Genomic DNA, 19,312 nt, shown 5'->3' with positions numbered 1-19,312 from the left:
TGGCAAAATAAAAAATACAGGTTTGTAAATGGTTAAAGATTTGTTTCTAAAATAAAGCATTTAAATGTTGCAGACCAATTTCACATAAGGATACAGTTTCAATTTGCCAAGATAAGATGATAATGGCTCCCCTATACCCAGTTCATTTAACTCTATGTACTGCACTGATGTAGTAATTGATCCTTCTTGATCCCAGGCAAGCATTTAAGCAACATGCTCCAGAACAAAAGTGTCTTACTGTTCAAGGTTTATAACTAGAACAGTGTCTGGGACATGCATTTTTCATTCACTATAGAAGGCTCTTTGGCCACTCCCATGCCTAATAAGTATTTGGTTGATCATTAAAAAATCTAACAGGGACACCTGAAAACATTGCCTCCAGTCATCTGTATAATCCCATATACTGATCTGGAGATAGTAGATCTGTAGGGTTTTTTTAACAATATGGTGAAAGTACATTTTGAGAGTTTGAGAGATATGATGATAGTAAAGATTTGTTATTGTGTGCCAAGACAGGTATTCTTCCATGTGTGCCAGGGAAGCTCTGGTTGGCCTCACTTACATATTTGAAGATATTAACATAATGCTGAGTGTGGCACATTTTTTCAGATCAATATATGTGCTGCAGATATGCCTATGTTCTGGACAGTGGGGAAGAAAAACAAAAAGTGAAGACTTTTGTACTAGTTTGCTCCTGTATTTATCCAGTTAAACACTATTGATTTTTTAAGTTATGTTAAGATTGAATATGATGTTGAAGTTTGAATCCCGCTCCTGGAGTGGGAGTCAACAGCCAAACGTTCAGTCATTTGGCTAGGGCCAGTATTTTGTTGAAATGTCAGCTGTTCTCTGCAGATAACAAATAGCTTTTAAACTGATAAAGCATTTCCCCTACCTTATGTTAAAACAGTTTGAAAATTGTAATATTGGTTAATGACAGGTTTCTGTTGAGGACATTCAGCTCCTATATATTTTCTCTTTGGACAATATTTGGCTTTACAGTAAAATTCTTACAGTCATCTCAAATAAAAAAAGAACCACCCTTTTTAAAAAGTTGACTGAAGACATAAAGACAAAAGGAGAATACAGTCATGAAATGTAAATGAAATAAAATAAAATTTCTTGAATGCCTTCATGTGTGAACTGGCTACTTAGAAAGTTGCGTTTCACATTATATATAAAATACTGCAGAAAATAAAGAATACAACTAATCTTATTCTTTTTTGTTCACTTAATGTACATAGAACTTAATTCTGTGTTGTTTTAAAGTGACATTAGCGAAACAGAAATTTTAAAGGATCCAAAGTGCAAGCTTCACATTACCTCAGTACCTATTGCTGCTTTGATAGATATTTTTATTTTAATTTTATATTACTGAGATTTGTATAAAAACAGTGAAGACCATTTTTGAAGTCTTCACTGCTTTTATATATAAAAGGATGATATAATCATGCATTTATCCCTATGAGGTTCATTATCATGCAACTCTTTCCACTATGAAAGAATATCTTGAGAGGTATAATACCTTGTTCCTCTCAAGGTGGAGTGATATATTTCCTGTCTGAAAATAGTATCCTCACAACCAGCAACAGTAGGTTTCATAAACTCTGAACTCCACTGTCAGGATGATTATCCTCCCAGCAAAAAAATGGTAAGAGTAAATTTATTATTGCTCTTAGCTCAATATAAACTTGGAAAAGAGGTCTGCATTTTTCAATGCCAACATACAAATTTGAACCAAGACAGCTTTCAACATGCTATGATTTTTTTCTCTTTTACTGGTTCTAGTAGACCGTCAATGAAATATTTACCTGACTAGTGTGGCTCTCCCTGTGTCTTTGAATTGATGATCCTGCCGTAGTGCTGGCTGACAGTCTGGAATATTCATTTTCTTCTGGCAAGCCTAAAGCAGAAAAATACTAATATATAATCTGACATTTATGCATTGTCTGATTTCATCACGAGATTCAAAAGACCTTGACATCACAGAATCTCAGATCACACATTTGCCTGGTTGTTCACTATTTCCATACTTACTGAAACTGGCCCAATTATTGTTTACTAAGTACGAATAGCATCACAGGTATGGAGTCACAGGTATGTATGCTGGTTTACAGAAGGAGCAATTGTACTGGAAAAGTCTACAAATAGCACATTATCTATACACTGGCCAGGGATTCTTCCTGCAATGTGGAAATCCCTGGCTCGTCTTTCCCTGGCTTCTTTCCACCACAGAAGCGAGGCAAAGGGAACAGAAAAAAGACTTGTGGTCCACTCTTAAGTTAAGGTCTCTAGGTCACACAAGAAGTCTAATAGTAGGTCCAGGACTTACAACTTCAGCTCTTCAGTGCAGAGGTTTTTGGTAATTCTCGTACTTATTGTGCACTCTCCATGTGGGGATTAGCTGCCCAAAATTTAGCTGTGTTAAAACCAGCCATCCAGTGTAAAATTGCTAGGTATCCTCCCTCTGTATTCAAGAGAAACAAACACCTCTGCACAGTGATCCTAGAGAGAGACTCGCTGCCAATGCTTCCCCATCACTTTTGTAAGAGTGGAAAGACCATTCACTCAAAAGTAAAGAGGATCTGAAAAGTGGGATAAGGGGAACCAAAAGCAGAAGCAGAAACACAATAGGTGATATTAAGCCTTTCACAAACTAGAATCACAGACACCATGCTAGGTCTGGTATGCAGCAATTTTGGTATTGCTTCGTATAGCATATATGCCAAATTTTATTGCTACTCTGGCATCCATAAACAGCATCACTATTCCTTTTTTAGTCAACTGAACAGAGCTGGCCACAAAAAGAAGAGAATTCATCCTGGTAGGAGATAAGCAAGTTGAATTGTTCTCAGTACATCACTTGAGATTTACTAACTAGAAATGGATAATATAGAACTGAAGTATCTCATTAGGCTAGGTATCTAATTTTTGTGTGGCTAAAACTAGGTAAGGTGATTCTTGGCCTAAATATGTAACTCTTAGATAAGAACAAAAAATGAGGTGAACATCACTCACTGTATGTTCCATAAAACATACACAGAATCATAATGTAAATAATTCAATTTTTAAATGCAATGAGTTGTAATCAATATATGTGACTATGTACTGCACTAGACATCGCCCTGTTTCATGTTCAAGTTCAGTTTCTTGTTCAATCACAAAACTGGCATAGAAACATGCTGTGAGACACGCATGTCCTTCAATCTGCTATTTTTAGGGTTTTTTTTTTAATTTATTGTGATAAATGAGCATTAACTTATGTGGTTATTGATATATGATTTAATTTGTGAAAATATAAATTGCATAAATAAACCCATAAAATAACCAGACTTTGCAAGAGAAATAGAACAGGCATTTTAAAGAGAAGGAATCTTTCATACAAGGAAAGACTGTGGGAACTGGGGCTGTTTAGTCTGGAGAAGAGGAGACTGAGGGGAGATCTTATTAACATTTATAAATATCTAAATGGTGGGTGTCAGGAGGCTGGGACATCCCTTTTTTCTATTGTAGCTAGCAACAGGACAAGGGGTGATGGGATGAAGCTGGAACACAAAAAGTTCCACTTAAATATAAGAAAAAACTATTTCACTGTGAGGGTGAGGGAGCCCTGGCACAGGCTGCCCAGAGGGGTTGTGGAGTCTCCTTCCTTGGAGGTCTTCAAGACTCTCCTGGACACGTTCCTATGGGACCTGATCTAGGTGAACCTGCTTCTGCAGAGGGGTTGGACTAGATGATCTCTAAAGGTTCCTTCCAACCCTACCATTCTATGATTCTATGAATGATCCTTATTCCTTTTAGCCCCTCTACACCGCTTTTACTTTCTCCCTTATAATGGTGCATCTCCACAGCTTTGTAACTAGAGACAGTTAGGTTTTTTTAAAAAAATTGTTTTTCTTGAATATAGTTTGTATAGATAAAATTTATGCATAAATATGGATCTTTTTCTACAGATTCAAATCATCTAGACTTCTTCCGGATACACATAGGCAGTGAAGAAGGTACAAGCCCTGCTTGCAGCCCAGGAGCCAGGTCAAATTTTGTGAGAATGCAGCATTTTAGTCTCTTTCTGTCTGATGCAGAAAGGGAGTGTGACCCTGTTCTCTCAGTGATTTGAACTATGCATTGTTTTGAGGTGGAGTTATCACTTCTTGAAGCTGGTCCATGATGTATTAGATATGTATTGCATCGAGGTCTGACATTCAAAGCCTCCAGTAAAACATTTGTGTTAAATTCATACCTCCCCATCCCCATGCTCCAAACACACAACATATACACACTTGGAAGGGATCTCTAAAGATCATGTAGTGTAAATCTCTGATAAAGCAAGTTCACCTCCATCAGGTCACACAGGAATGCATCAAAGAGGGTTTGGAAAGTCATCAGAGGAGAATCCACACCCTCCCTGGGCAGCTTGTGTCAATCCTCCGTCACCTTCACAGGAAAGAAGTTTCTTCTCATGTTCAAGTGGAAATTCCTGTGTCTTCCAATTTAAAATTCTTTCTCAGCAAAATCACACATTTTTTTTCAAATTAAATGCTTGAAACAAATTTCCCTTCAAAATCCAGGTTTTGTCAACACAAAAAATCATTCCCTAAAAATAATTTCCCTAACTAATAATAATTCACATAGTTTCAGTTTGAATACATTCCAAACAAAGTAATAAAAAAATTATCTTAATTTTAATGCAAAATGCCTTTTAAAAGTAGGTGTTATTCACTAAATTCAAATAAAAGGTATAATGTAAAATATTTATATGATTCTAGACCATCATAAATGAGTGAAAATTCTGTCCTAGGCCAATAGCATGTTTTGAAAAATATACTGTTTTTGCACAATATTCATACACTTTAGGATCTACTATCCATGACAGCCTTGAGCTAAGAATAATGCTATCAATGACTTTCTGTTTATTTCTATGAAAAGCAGTTTGATAAGAGGTCTTATCAAAAAAGTAAAGTTTCCATGTACAGCAACAGTATATTGTCACAGAAATGGCAAGCAGAGGCTTAGTGGAGGCTGGAAAGATAAATGAGGTATTTGATTATATTCTGAGAGTTTTCCTTTACGTACACCTAAGTAAATATTAGGATACCACAGCTGTGCATTGAATAAGACCTTGCTTAACTCAGCACAAGGTTGGAAGCATCAGTTTAGCAGGGGCAGGGGCAGAACTAGAAAAAGAGAAGTTAATCAGAGGTTCAGGCTGGGGCACAAATTGCCCCATTTTGGCTTTCTTGCAACTATCCTCGAGTTAACAAAAGTAAGTCTAATTTGGCAACTTTTTTTGGCAAAATTATGCTTGCTAACATCATTTCTGCAATTCCATGTGGTGGTGAAAATGATAGCAAGGAATACAATTAAATTAATGATCTCTAACTGGAGAAGTTAAATGAAAGACATGCATTCTATTTTTTAAAATTTTTTTTCACATAATCGAGAATATGGCCTTGTCCCAAGCAATATATGTATCCAAACTAGAAAACAAACCTTCTACCTACATATTCCTATAACACATTTTCTTTATGGCTTCAAAGGAAGATCCCACTCTCAATTCTCAGTCATCTCAAACAGCCAATCCTGTAGTGGGAGAAACTGAAGTTTGTGGTCATTTCTGACTGGTATCTAACAGGATATAGAAAAGTTTTTAACCATTAAGTGAAATATTTAAATTTGGTAAGTGACTGAGGTGATCAAACCTTTAGTTAGTGAAAGGGAGACATTCCACAGATATCTGACAGTTCTTTATCCCTAATGGAGTCTGTTGTAGAGATACTTTTTGTAACCCTCTGTTGTTCCTCAAAGGAAGACTCTTGGTTATTTATTTCTTCAGTTATAACTAAGGTCTACTGCTTGTGTATGGAGATCCATGAGAATGGACTTACTATGCAGTTTATGCAGATTGGTATAAGAGTAACTGCAAGAATCTGTCTGTTTCACCAAAAGCCCTATGCATTATTCAGGTAAGGGGATTAGTCTAATTTTAGCTGTCAAGAACATAGCCATTCTGTCTAAGCAGGTCACCTGTGGGCTACAGCCTGCTGTGTAGCCTCTTGAAACTTACTGCCAGCTCGAAGCACATCAGGCAACAAGTCACAGAATGGGATAGGTATCACAGCAGATAACCTGACAGAAAAGGGGCATGTCACTATGACACAGGCTACCTACTGTTGAGCAGAGAGCCTTAAATATTGCCTTTTTCTGGTGATGTCTCTTTCTGGCTATAGCAACCAGTGTATCAGAGTTGATAGGTAGATGCAATCTGTGTGTGGAAGCAGCATCATGGAGGAAGGTAGAAGGTTTGGGGAATGATGTGTGGTCAGAGTTGCAAAGATCCAGAGACTCTGTGCTGTTGCTTTTGTTTTGCAAATATGGATGTTGGAGGTCAGGAGGTACGGGGTTTCCAGGAGTTATAGAGCCTTTCAGCATTGTAATGTAAAAGGTTATTATAAGCATTCTGATTACTCTTTGTGTTTGGACAAAAGATATCAAAAAACCCTCTTTCTTTCATACTAAAAACTCTGGTAGGTATGGAAGATTTGTGGCAGAAAAGTCACAGTTTGATAGCACAGAGCTGTAGAAAGGTGTTACTCCTAATATTAAAGATAAACTAGAAAAGGGGAGGATTACAGTATATAAAATGAAAAAGCCACTTCTATTAAAATTCTGAACTAACAGCAGTGCCAGAAATTAAACTCGGCTTCTGAAAGTAATACAGCATTAATCTCTTTTGGAAGCTGAGTCAGTGAGCTTTTTAGCCACTTAATAATAGTTTTCTAAAGAATTCATCAAGTTATAAGTAAGATTAACATCTTCATCAAAATTATTATTCTTAAGACCACAGTGACTTCAAGTTTAATGATGCTTCAGAGGAATGGTGTTGACTAGTTTTACTTAAGAAATTGTTTCTGTATTAACTCATGAGTAATGTATGAATCTACACTTCAGTTCTATCAGTGGAAATTAGATTATATAGTTGCACTGTGTAACAGTGGGAAGCAGATTATGTTCAAGAGTTTTGTAATCTCAGTATCAACTATTTAATAATGCACTTCAAGTTTATTTTTCCACAAAGATAGAGAAGCTCAGTATAGAGTAACAAAGAAATGGAAAAGTATTTTACATGGAAACATCTCATGGCACATTCTTAAACATCGGTATTGTCCATATTGCCTAGATATATTCAACAAGATTCAGATTCCAAAATCATTAAGATGTTAAGGTTGAATCCTGGAAGGATTTTTTTCCTAAAAAACTGGTAAACTAGTTCTGAATTCATATAATCAAAATACACCAAAATTTTCAAAACTGCTACCTTTTTCAATTAGTTTTAAGGATGTCTAGAAAACTAGCATTCTGTTTCCCCAAATTTGTAATCTGATTTTGCTTTTCATCAGGATAAAATCAGAACTTGCATCATTTCTACAACAGTCTGACAAGCAAAACATAGATTTGAACTTTGAAGTACTACAAATAATGCTAATTCCTTACCTAGCGGGATACTGTCAGACTTAAGTGGGGTCTTTTTCTATTTATAACATACAATGAATATCAAAAGCTTTCCTTATCAAAGCTGCATTGAAATTGAGAACCTTCCATGAATAGTTTGGGATTGATGAATCGTTGGCTTTTAATGGTAAAAAAATCTTACTGGAAAATTGCATTGCATGACATTACACCTTTTGATTAAAATTTCCATGTACAAATGGTTTGAAAAGATTTAGTTTATGCATAATAGATACTGTGCATTATCAGTATCAACAGTGCTGGCTACTAGCGGTTGCAAACACACTGGCAAAAACTTCACACAATTATAAACTAGTTGGCCTTTTCTTCAAGCAATATCTATTAATTTCAGTAACTGACATAGTTTACTAACTTAACTATAATCATCACAAATTATAAACTTAAAGTATCATTTCACTTCTAAGCTGAAAGAAACACAGCTCGTGTGATTAAATTCCCAGTTAAGAGGTCTGGGGATAAAATGGTTGCTCTTACAAAAAGCTGATCTCCCACAGGTCCCATTAGGAGATTGGAATATATGGTTAAAACCATACATAGAAAGGAATCAAAGACTGGGTCTACCCAGAGTTTTTGTGTTAATTTAACAATCTGGCTGTTACATATACTGAAAATATGCTCCCCTCTTCCTCAAATTATTATATTGATACAAATGGGGACACGGCTGTAACAGACAAAGATGCCTTTTTCTTCTGTCACAGTGTGTTCCTGGTTCCACACAGGAACACTTGTATAACTTCTCAGATTGGATGAGTTATCTGCTTTGATTGTCAGGGACAGCAGGAATAATTCTTTTGGCCAAGGACTGCAGAATTTCGAGAATAGGTTTTCTCGAAAAGAAATTATTTATTTTATTTTGAAACATTTCATTTTGGTATCAAAGCTTGATTTGCCATTTTAAAACATTGCATATTAAGCAGTTCTAGCCTTTTTTTCTTTAAAAAAAGAAAAGATAGATGACTTGGAAAACAAAATGCGATATTTCATTTGTCCTAATATTTTTTCCCTTTGATTTTTCCAGTATAGCTTTCAAACTTCCAACTGCATTATGTGATGTTCTACCCTTAACAGCACAGGCTATACAATTGTTACAGAAACCATATTTAGATTGAAGTTTTCAGCATGAAGATAACTGTTCCTAGTGTCATGCAAGTATTTAGACATTGAAATAAAACTTTTCTATTTGTCATGTATCTATTCATACACAAGTATGAATAGATAGTTACTTAGGTAATACAGCTGTTACAGCCTTAGGATTTACGCTTCTAGGACCTCGAAAAGTTTAATTCCTTCTGCCATTGCTCTTGTACTATTTTCATCATCTTATTGCAATGACAGAAAACCTGTCTTTGCCTAAGGTACTTGTAGCAGGTAACTTGTAGCAAAGGGAGATATTGATTTTCCATATTGTGTCTCATTTGTACTGTTTACAGGATTAGAATCTCAAATCTTAGGCCTACATCGCCTCAAGCTGCTTAAAGACTTGGAGTTGAGCTCATTAAAAATTCTTCAACCTAGGCAGCTTTATTTTCTTCACATTCAGCTTCTATCAGAGAGGAGTTTATCAGTTCACACATAACAAAGTTAAGCCAGTTCCAGAAACACAGATATTTCACAACTCAGAAGATTCCAGCTTGACTATTTCTTAGAAAGCTCATTCAAGGAAACACTTCAGCAACTTTATGTTAGAAGAGCTTTGGGATTAAAAATTGCTTACCATTTGATACTGAATTTCCATTTTCAGCAGACACAGAACTGGACAGTGGATTAGATGACTGAGTTCCATGGTTATTTGCATTTTTATCCTGGGTTTCCGATGCAATATCTGATGTATTTGGATCTTCCCTGCTCCTTAAGTTCAGATTAGTTTCAGCACCTGATGCAGAGATCAGAGAAAAAGCTTGTCAGTTTCCTCTTAACTACTGGCTTTCCCATATAAGTAGAACAACACACAGAAATCAAGTCACTTCATCAAATGAATTTAATTAATCACTAAAATAATTACTCCAGTGATAAATGTGGAAAACTTAAGCCAGTGATTTTTGCAAGGTTTTTCTATTTTTTCATTAGTGTTCCACTTGCAGTCCTGTAGAGATTATGGAAGTGAAAGGCATTAATAATATTTCATTTGTACTACTTCTTTTCATGCAAATACCAGTCAATAAAACTCAATAAATTTCTGTATTGTCTCTGTTTTAGCTTCTATTCCATTTCACGTGAGTTCACATGCCACTGTCATCACTGTAATGCCTTTCACCATTGCATTGCATGATACTGGAAAAAGCTATAATGTGGGTTTATTTTTTTCTCTTATCTCTTCCCACAAGGAATGAAAAAAGGCTTTTGATAGGAAACCATATGTAGCTAGATTCCCCCCAGTAGAGACTCCCCCTGGGCATTATTTACCCTGCCTCGGGGCTCTCCAGCCATCAATTGTCATTTTCTATAAAGGTTCAGGTTTTCACATCACAGTCTCTTAGTTAAATTTCTTCAAGATACCAAGAGGAGGTCTGATTTTGTAGGAGTTACCAAGCTATGTACAATGCACAGGCATTTCTTCAAAGAGAAGGGTGAAATCCTTCTCTTCTTCCTCTTCCGACTAACAACACAGCCACACACAGCAGAACAACTCACAGCAAAGTGCCTGGAGCTGGCCCTGAGCTCGTCTGGTTTTGTCAGTCCAGTGCACCACAAGAAAGAGGGCTTAGCCATATGCTGTGCCCTAGTCATGCTCCTCACTGGAGTCCAGGAGCCAGAGGCAGGTTTGGATTTGGGAGACCAGACCATGAATGGATGGGGATGGTAGGAAGGACCCCCACTGCAATTCCAGAATCCCTGTCTGTCCCTATTCCACTCCTGTGTGGTAGAGCTGGTGGTTCTGCATGAAATGCTGTACTGGCAAAGCTATGCATTTCTAGATCTCTCTTTTCTATGTGTAATTTTTTTTTTTTTTTGTGGTGACTACATATACATCCTCTTTCCTTGCCATAATCAAGTTTGTTTCACGGAAGACAAAGCTGAATTCAGTTCTCTCTCTGTTTAGCTCTATTTCAGTTTTCCTAACGCTTTCCACCGCCTCTGAGCTCTGGCCTTAGTGGCAGAGCTGACATTATGGCTCATCTGTGTGCAGAGGTCCTCATTTAACACTCCAAAATTGAAATTTTTCTTCATGACAGCTCTCAAAGAGTCCTTCCTTGATTTTAGTTGTGTCTACTTAAGCATTGTCATAATGACACCAACCACCAATGGAGGCCAAAAGACGAGGTATTAAAATCAACATTACAGCATTGATCCATACTTCCAATGATATCTCCAGCTCTACCAAAGATATTATATATATTCATGTAAGTCTTGAACACATGAGCATTTCACAAAGGGACAGGAAAAACATTTTTTTACCAGGTGGCAGATATTTTGCCTGTACGTTTTCAAACTCAATGTTCACTGTATGTTTGATTTTCTATTTTTGTGCCTGAACTGAAAAAAACCCCATCTGGCTTATAAAGTGATAACATTTAAAAAATGAATTAATGAAATTAAAACTATATATCTATTCTGATTAACTTGAAATATTTCATTTCATTGAAAAGGGTTTCCTTATTTTTGTTTAGCTTTCAGTTATTTAACTCTGAATCTTTCGTAACATTTCCTTTTCTAACAAAAAAGCTGTCTTGAAAGTCAAAAGGTTCATTTCCAAGCTGTCACAATAAAACACTTCAATGACTTTCTCTCTCTCTTTCTCTCTCTCTCTCTCTCCCTTGCCCTCATTCCCTGATCATTATTTTTTGCCAGATCTGACTGGAGTGTTCCAGTGGCACCGTTTCATAAACTGTGTATTTAGGCAAATGGGCCTAAATGCATTGAAGAAATCTGGCCAGCTCTATCCACAATAACTGACTTGGGATAGGTGGTAGAACCAGAGCCTAAGCTGGAAAATACACACAGTACGGCACGTTTGACTCAGTTTTGCACAAGCAAGTTGACTGCAAAATGCATTTTGCAGCTCGTATTAAATTTGTCTGAAAAGGAAATGTCACTTTTGGATGTTAACAGTGAGTGCACTCGCCTATAGATCATAATCCACCTACATAATTATTGTGCTACCTTTTATATAAAAAGTCTTAGGGAAAGTGGCTGGGATCCTTATTTTTCTTAATATCCAAAAGATTTATTGATTTGCCTGACATCTGCAATTTATTTGAGAATGTGCCAAGTAGAAAGATTTTTTTTCCCTCACATTCCTATTTGCAGAAGCCTTTTGTTTCACAGGTACGTTGATATCTTTTCATGGCATTCATGAAGGGCTCTTAGAAAAAAAAAAGAATATATCTTCTCCTTTATAAGATGAAATACTGCAAAGAATTGTGGATAGCTACTATTTGCAGAAATGAGTGTATGGATATGCAGTGTATCTTTTGGGATGGCTATCTAGATAGAGATTTGTTAGTCCATTTAATCTACTCACTCATAGAAAGAAATGAAAGCCTTTAGTTTCCAAATAGAAGGCTATATATATGCTTAATAGTGTCTCATTTAATTAATCCTTTTGTTTGAAAATATTGTGGATTATATAAAGATACTTGTACTAATTTCCTATATATAAGCATCTTGAGCTCCTTTTTGGAGCAGAATCATGTGGGCAGACAGGAACCCCATGAGGTTCAACAAGAACAAGTGCAGAGTCCTGCATCTGGGGAAGAACAATCTCATGCAGCAGTACAGGCTGGGGGTGACCTGCTGGAGAGCAGCTCTGCAGAGAGACACCTGGGAGTCCTGGAGGACAGCATATTAAACATGAGCCAGCAATGTGCCCTCGTGGCCAAGAAGGCCAATGACATCCTGGGATGTATCAAGAAGAGTGTGGCTAGCAGGTTGAGGGTGGTTCTCCTCCCGCTCTACTCTGTCCTGGTGAAGCCTCATCTGGAGTTCTGTATCCAGTTCTGGGCTCCTCAGCTCAAGAGGGATGGGGAACTTCTGAAGAGTTCAGCACAGGGCCACCAAGATGATCAGGGGACTGGAACATCTTCCTTATGAGGACAGGCTGCAGGACCTGGGGCTGCTCAGCTTGGAGGAGACTGAGAGAGGATCTCATTAATACCTACAAGTATTTGAAAAGTGTATGTCAAGGGGATGGGGCAACACTTTTTTTTCTGTAGTGTCCAGTGGTAGCACAAGGCGTAATGGACAAAAGTTAGAACAAAAGAAGTTCAGCTTAAACATAAGGATAAACCATTTCACTGTGAGGGTGACTGAGCCCTGGCACAGGCTGCCCAGGGAGGGTGTGGAGTCTCCTTCTCTGGAGGTTTTCCAAACCCACCTGGATGTGTTCCTGTGTGACCTGATCAAGGTGGACCTGCTTCTGCAGGGGGGTTGGACCAGATGATCTCTAGAAGTCCCTTCCAACCCCTACCATTCTATGATTCTGGGATTCTGCTATTTTGTGATGTGAATGTAGGAGAAAGTTTAACCGTATATGTTAGCAACTTTTAAAAGGTTCCTGGAGAAGACAGAGTATAACCCTAGCAAACAAGTACTGATCATTTATTTTGGACTTTGCATAAAATGGATGAGTTTCTGACAAGTATGAAAATGATTTAACAAATCTGCTTTTTATTTTCCATTCTGAGACATTTTCTTACTCTCAAAAGACACTCAATGCACTGAAAGTCTTCATGATATAACTTTTTCAAAAGAATATCTTAAGCTCTTTTAATTTAGCTATGACTTCTAGGCATCCGATTATAAAGCTCTATTTTTTTCTCAGACATAAAATGTAGAACCCTAAACATCACAATTATTTCATAAGTAGTATTTAGGATGAATTAATGCTGCTAACACCAAATTAGAAAATGGGCCAGTATAGGCTCTATTCAGATGACAGATTACAGTACTATACTGAGATATTTTTTGAGAAGCTATTCTGTAAGAAAAACTATATATTTAGCTTATTTAACAAAGTCTAAAGCAAAGTATAAATCAATGACAGGTATCACTGACTAATTCACCGGAAGGCTTTGCTGCCATTCAGTGGGATCTTGACCAGCTTAAGAGTTGGGCAGAGAGGAACCTCATGAGGTTTGACAAGGACAAGTGCAGAGACCTGCACCTGGGGAGGAACAACCCCAGGCACCAGTACAGGCTGGGGGTGACCTGCTGGAAAGCAGCTCTGCAGAGAGAGACCTGGGAGTCCTGGTTGACAGCAAATTAAACATGAGCCAGCAATGTGCCCTCGTGGCCAAGAAGGCCAATGGCATTCTGGGATGCATCAAGAAGAGAGTGGGCAGCAGGTTGAGGGAGATTCTCCTCCTCCTCTACTGTGCCCTGGTGAGGCCTCATCTGGAGTCCTGTGTCCAGTTCTGGGCTCCCCAGCTCAAGAGGGACAGGGAGCTTCTGGAGAGAGTCCAGCGCAGGGCCACTAAGATGATCAGGGGACTGGAGCATCTTTCTTATGAGAAAAGGCTGCAGGAACTGGGGCTGTTCAGCCTGAGGAGACTGAGAGGAGATCTCATTATAACTTACAAGTATTTAAAAGGTGTATGTCAAGAAGATGGAGTAACACTTTTTTCTGTAGTGTCCAGTGATAGTACAAAGGGTAATGGGCAAACAGTGGAAGACAAGTTCCACTTAAACATAAGGAGAAACTGCTTCACTGTGAGGGTGATGGAGCCCTGGCACAGGCTGCCCAGGTAGGGTGTGGAGCCTCCTTCTCTGGAGTTTTTCCAAACTGATCTGGATGCATTCTTGTGTGACCTGTTCAAGGGGATCTAGGTGGACCTGCTTAAGCAAGGAATTGAACTGGATGATCTCTAAAGATCCAACTCCTACTATTCTATCATTCTATGATCAGCATTTAGGTGAAATCAGCATAATCTCTTTGTGCAGCAAGACATGAAAAAGCTATATCATTAATCCAGCAACATCTCACCTGGTTGGGTTGTATTCTTCTTTTCTATCAAAGCTCTTGGTTTTGCTCTCCTTTCTTTAAAAGTAGGTACAGTCACAATGTATATCTGTCCTTATATCCATCTTTTTCAAATACTTCTTTTAAAACATAGTGCTCATTTACAGTCTGACTGAAAACTCAGTAAGAAAGGAAAGCCTCTACTTTTTCAGTGAGTTTTGGACCATATTCATGCTTACCTTGGGTGCTTTGTGCAGCACTGCTGAAGCACCGAGGGATTCATAATACAGGGTAAATACAGAGGGCCTCTTGCTTTGTCTACGCTGGTAATTCAAATGCAATCATAACCATTCTCTGGCACTGAGGCAAGTGGTAAGAGACCCATGTCTACTCTGCTACATTTTCTTGCCCTCCACAGCTGAGAGGTTGCATCCAAGTCGTCTACTGGGAATAGCCTGTGGTCTGTGCCACTTCCTGAATCATCTCCAAATCTGTCTGGCCAGCCTGCCAGTTTCAAAACCATGCCAGGGACTGCTCTAGCACTTTGACTGCAGAGACGATTGAGCTGCCATACCCAAGATTTTCCATGGCACTAGCTCATTTACTAAAACAGATGTAGCCCTTCACATTGACAGCACTGGTTACCACAATCACAAATGAGTGCTCAATATTAAGACCATCTAAGGAAAACCAGAAAAATATGGAAGAAAAGCAACCTCAAACCATGTGGGACTAGTAGGGTACTGAACTGTTGTACAGTTTCTTCTGAAGCGAGATTTAAAAGTTTCATCCTGATTGTATGGAGAGAGTAGGTTCTCCCTAGTCTTACTGTAGTGTAAAGGGAAGTCCATTTCATTAATTACATAGAGATCTGAGGCTGAGCTCCCAGATGAGGAAATTCAGTGCCACAAGCTGGGCATCTAGGTCCCAAAGTACAAGCAATCTCTGCCTTGGTCAGCAAAAACATCAGCCCCTTGAAACAGAATCCATAAATAGCATAGAAAGAAACTTAGAAAACTATATAACATATTATTATGGAAAGAAATATATAAACAAAGGAGGAAATAGATCCCCTTCTTGTAATTTAATGCCTTCAATAAGCCCCAGGTTAATGTCAAACATTATTTTTTAATTCATGGAAAACATGGTTTTCTGTAATCAATAATCAACATATGGGTTTAGTTATCAAGATTCATAGTTATTTACATTTTATTAGTAACTATGAAATCTGGAAAACACACACATTCTGACAGACAATAAAACAAAGGAGAGCTACTTGAGCTACCTTGGAATTTAAAAGCAAAATAGCTTGACTTCCTTGAAACCTGTGGCTGGCATTCAGCAAAATGGAAATTTCAAATTGAGCAGATTGTCATTATACATGTAAATAAGAGAGAACTGATAGGTCCTATTAACCAGCATATGAAGGACTAGACATTGCAGATAAAAGAGATTACTGATCTATGCTCTCTCTATTCCTTGGGAGAGTCAAGAATATACTGAATCCTAGCAGTCAAGTCTGAATACTTGTTGTATTTACTGTGATAAAAAGACATTGTGAGGTGAGAAAAAAAGAAAAGAAAAACAGAGGGTGACTGCAGAAATCATACAGATATTTTTTGATGAAGGAAAAGCAGAGGAAGGTTAAATAAGCACAGGGTATTTCTTTTTGGCTCAAGTGTTTACCACTGTGTTTTGTTGCATCTTGACAATTGCACTTGGTGATTCCTGTTTTGCTCTGACTTACTGTTGAGACATTCCTCTCCTTGCATTTGTTAGCAATCTTCAGCACGTCTTGTGTGTTCTTTCACTGGATAAATGCATATTGCTTCAGAGTAGTTCAGCTTACCCACATGAAGTCACTGGTACAATATGACTGTTTACTTTGTCTGCTGAGAGCTGGAGGCAAACAGATGCATCTTATTTGCTGAAAGAAATGGAGCAGGATGAAGTGTCAAGCCAGGATTCCCACAGCCTATTAGAGTATACTGCCTGCCTCACCCTCAGAGCTGTGCTGCCAGCTGACACTGCTGTCAGAGACAATAATTATTCATTGATTTTTTTCACCTCACAAAGACTGCCCTCAGAACAGCATTTGTTTAGGATTTCCCCCTGCAATGATGCCCCTAGGATAGGCAGTACATGTTTACAGCCCACAAAGCTAACTGTAACTTGGTCTGCATCAAAAGAAGTGTGACCAGCAGGTCAAGAGGTGAATGCTCCCCTCTACTCTGATCTCTTGAGACGCCACCTAGAGTACTCTAACCAGCTCTGGGGCCCCAATGTAAGAAATACATGCATCCGTTGGAGTGAGTCCAGGGGAGGTCCATGAAGATGATCAGAGGACTGGAGCACTTCTGCTATGAAGACAGGCTGAGATAGTTGGGATAGTTCAGCCTGGAGAAGGCTCCAAGGAGACTTTATAGCAGCCTTTGTACAAGGGCATGTAGTGATAGGACAAGAGGTAATGGCTTTAAACTGAAAGAGATATAGACTAGATACTAGGAAGAAATTCTTCCCTGTGAGGGTGGTGAGGCACTGGAACAGGTTACTCAGAGAGGCTGTAGGTGGTGCATACCTGGCCAGGTGGGATCAGGCTTTGAGCAATCTTCTTCAGTTGAAGGTGTCCCGGCCGATGGCAAGGAGGTGAAACTAGATGGTCTTTAAGGTTCCTTCTAATTCAAACCATTCTATGATTCTATGATTACATCACCCTTTCTGAGTTGTGTAAGTGGAGCTACCAGATGGTGTTACAAATCCCTCCCAGAAGCAGCATTTTTCAATGCAGTAGGTAAATACAGAAACAGACCACTTCTGCATTTGTGGAAGCCTGACAGGAATACTGGAAAGCAATGAGATGAGATGCAGGCCATGAAGAACATCAAGAGACAAAACTCACTCTGCTGGAGAGCTCCTCTGGAGAATATTATGTTAGTGTGACTCTGATCAACCAGAGTTCAGAAGGGTGGTAGTGAGAAGGAAGCTGCTGAAGTGCCTGCAGTAACTCTTTAGTCTGGTTAAGCCCTTAAAAACCATCAGTTCAATCACTTCTTTGAAATCACTTCACAGCTATGGCAAGTATGCAGCTAGAACAGAAGAGTTTCTTTTGCTGCTAGGAAGATAGTGGTCTTGTTTTACCTTTTATTACAATCATTACAAACTATTAACTTTTCCCTCCTTCCAAGAAGTAGCATTAGGGTCATCTCTGGGTCAGATAAATTTTCAGAGTTGCTGGGGGAGATAGATAAAGCAAGTGTCTTCTTCCTTGTCTGGAGGACTCTGGATTGTTTAAATTAGGCTTGTTCCCAACAGCAGACAAAGAATCCTGCTGAAGTTGAGAAAACAAACTCTGGTATTGGATGAAGAACATCTGGACAGGTTCCCTCTCCTGTTTGAGAGTATCTGAGGAAGAACTTGGAATGCCTTTTAATGTAGCAAGTGTGCTAGAGCCCAGACAGTGCACATGTTTCAGAGACTAGGGATTTCATTCACCCCACCTTCTCCAGAATTCTGCAAGCCATTCTGAGGTTCATTACTACCACAGAGGGTAAGGAGAAGGACAGCACTGCTTGGGACATTTTCCTGACTTAGGAGAAACATTTTTTTCCCTCCAGGTACCCCACCTTTTCAAGTCTAATATGGAGACAAGTAGCTGATTTTACTCTGTAATAGTTTTGTTTACTGTAAGGTGTGTTGATTGGCTGACCAAGGAGCCTATTTCTCATGTTTGTGTGGTTAAAAAGCTGCTGCTGTGTTGGAAAAAGAGGTGGTAATTTGGTAAGAAACACAGCTTCCCTTTTTAAAACTGTTTTCTTCTAACTAATGTGCATGCAACAGTTCTTTCTGAAGGCAGACATGTAAGCTTGTTTACATTTGTGTGTGGTATCTCAGTAACAGAACAGCCATTACTGCTGGGCTTTAGCTGCTGTTGGAAGGAATTATGTGATGAGACACTGTCTCAACCTTCCTCCCCCTCAAACACAGTTGCAAATATTGCAAAAATAAACAAAAACTCCCCAAAAACCCAAACAGACAGGGTTCTGCTACTGCCAACAGCACCACATCAGTTCTATTTACTTTTCTCATAGAATACTGCTACAGAGATTTTTTCAGGAACCTTCTCGTACCAGCTCTGGCATTGACTGCAATGCAGAAGTCTTAGTGCAAGTGACTGTTTATAAATTGTTTGAGCAGATCCTGAGGGATAATCTAAGGAATAATTTTGGATCTGTACTGTAAGCCTGCCCACAAAACAGTCAGCTATTCTGGAAAACCTCTTGGACAGTACTCCCAATTTGCTTTTAAAGTGAGTTTCTAGAAGAAAACATTATTTTAGATATTTCTTTATTTTGCTCTTAAGTTCATTTTGAAGGGACACAGTGGTGGTCAATGACGTGTCTGTGAACCTCAAAGCAAGAACACATGGCTTATCACAGATTCAGTGTGAAAAGCATCCTTACTGTGCACAAATGTAGCCAACCTGTGGCTAAAATCTGTCACTACACACTACTAGTGTGTGAGCAACATACTGCAACCAGTCTTCAAGGAAAGGGCTTCATTAAAAAAATAACAAAATGTGGAACTTCAGGTCTAATTTTTTCACGTTTTCTTTTCTTTTCTTTTAATAATTGCACTACACAAAGGACAAAATGAATTTTCTTTTTAGATTTTAAAATAGAGTGAAGGAAACTCAAGTCAAAAGAGCACTGAACTCTTTATTTTCATACTCACTAGTGGGCACAGCGGGAAGACGGATGCCCTAAACTACTACTCCTACTTCCAGTGTTCCACTTCCAAACACTTTACTACCCTCTCAACAGCAGAATACAAGGTTATAGAGAGAGCATGAGGGTCAACACACTCTCATGTTTACGACCAAGTCTTTTT

The 19,312-nt window shown here is 38.4% G+C and overlaps 1 protein-coding gene across 1 annotated transcript in view; it reads right to left on the bottom strand.

The window, feature by feature from the left end:
* Nucleotides 1-19,312, bottom strand: part of MYO16 (myosin XVI) — a 374,343-nt gene that overhangs the window by 14,022 nt on the left and 341,009 nt on the right. The window contains exons 33-34 of the mRNA XM_061996543.1: nt 9,242-9,400; nt 1,812-1,903 (exon numbers count right to left, since the gene is read on the bottom strand). Of these exons, the coding sequence (XP_061852527.1) occupies nt 1,812-1,903; nt 9,242-9,400 (251 nt within the window). The remainder of the gene's footprint in view (nt 1-1,811; nt 1,904-9,241; nt 9,401-19,312) is intronic.

Source organism: Colius striatus, chromosome 1 (assembly GCF_028858725.1).
Source record: "Colius striatus isolate bColStr4 chromosome 1, bColStr4.1.hap1, whole genome shotgun sequence".
NCBI lineage: Eukaryota > Metazoa > Chordata > Aves > Coliiformes > Coliidae > Colius > Colius striatus.
This window is presented reverse-complemented; position numbering and strand designations above follow the sequence as displayed.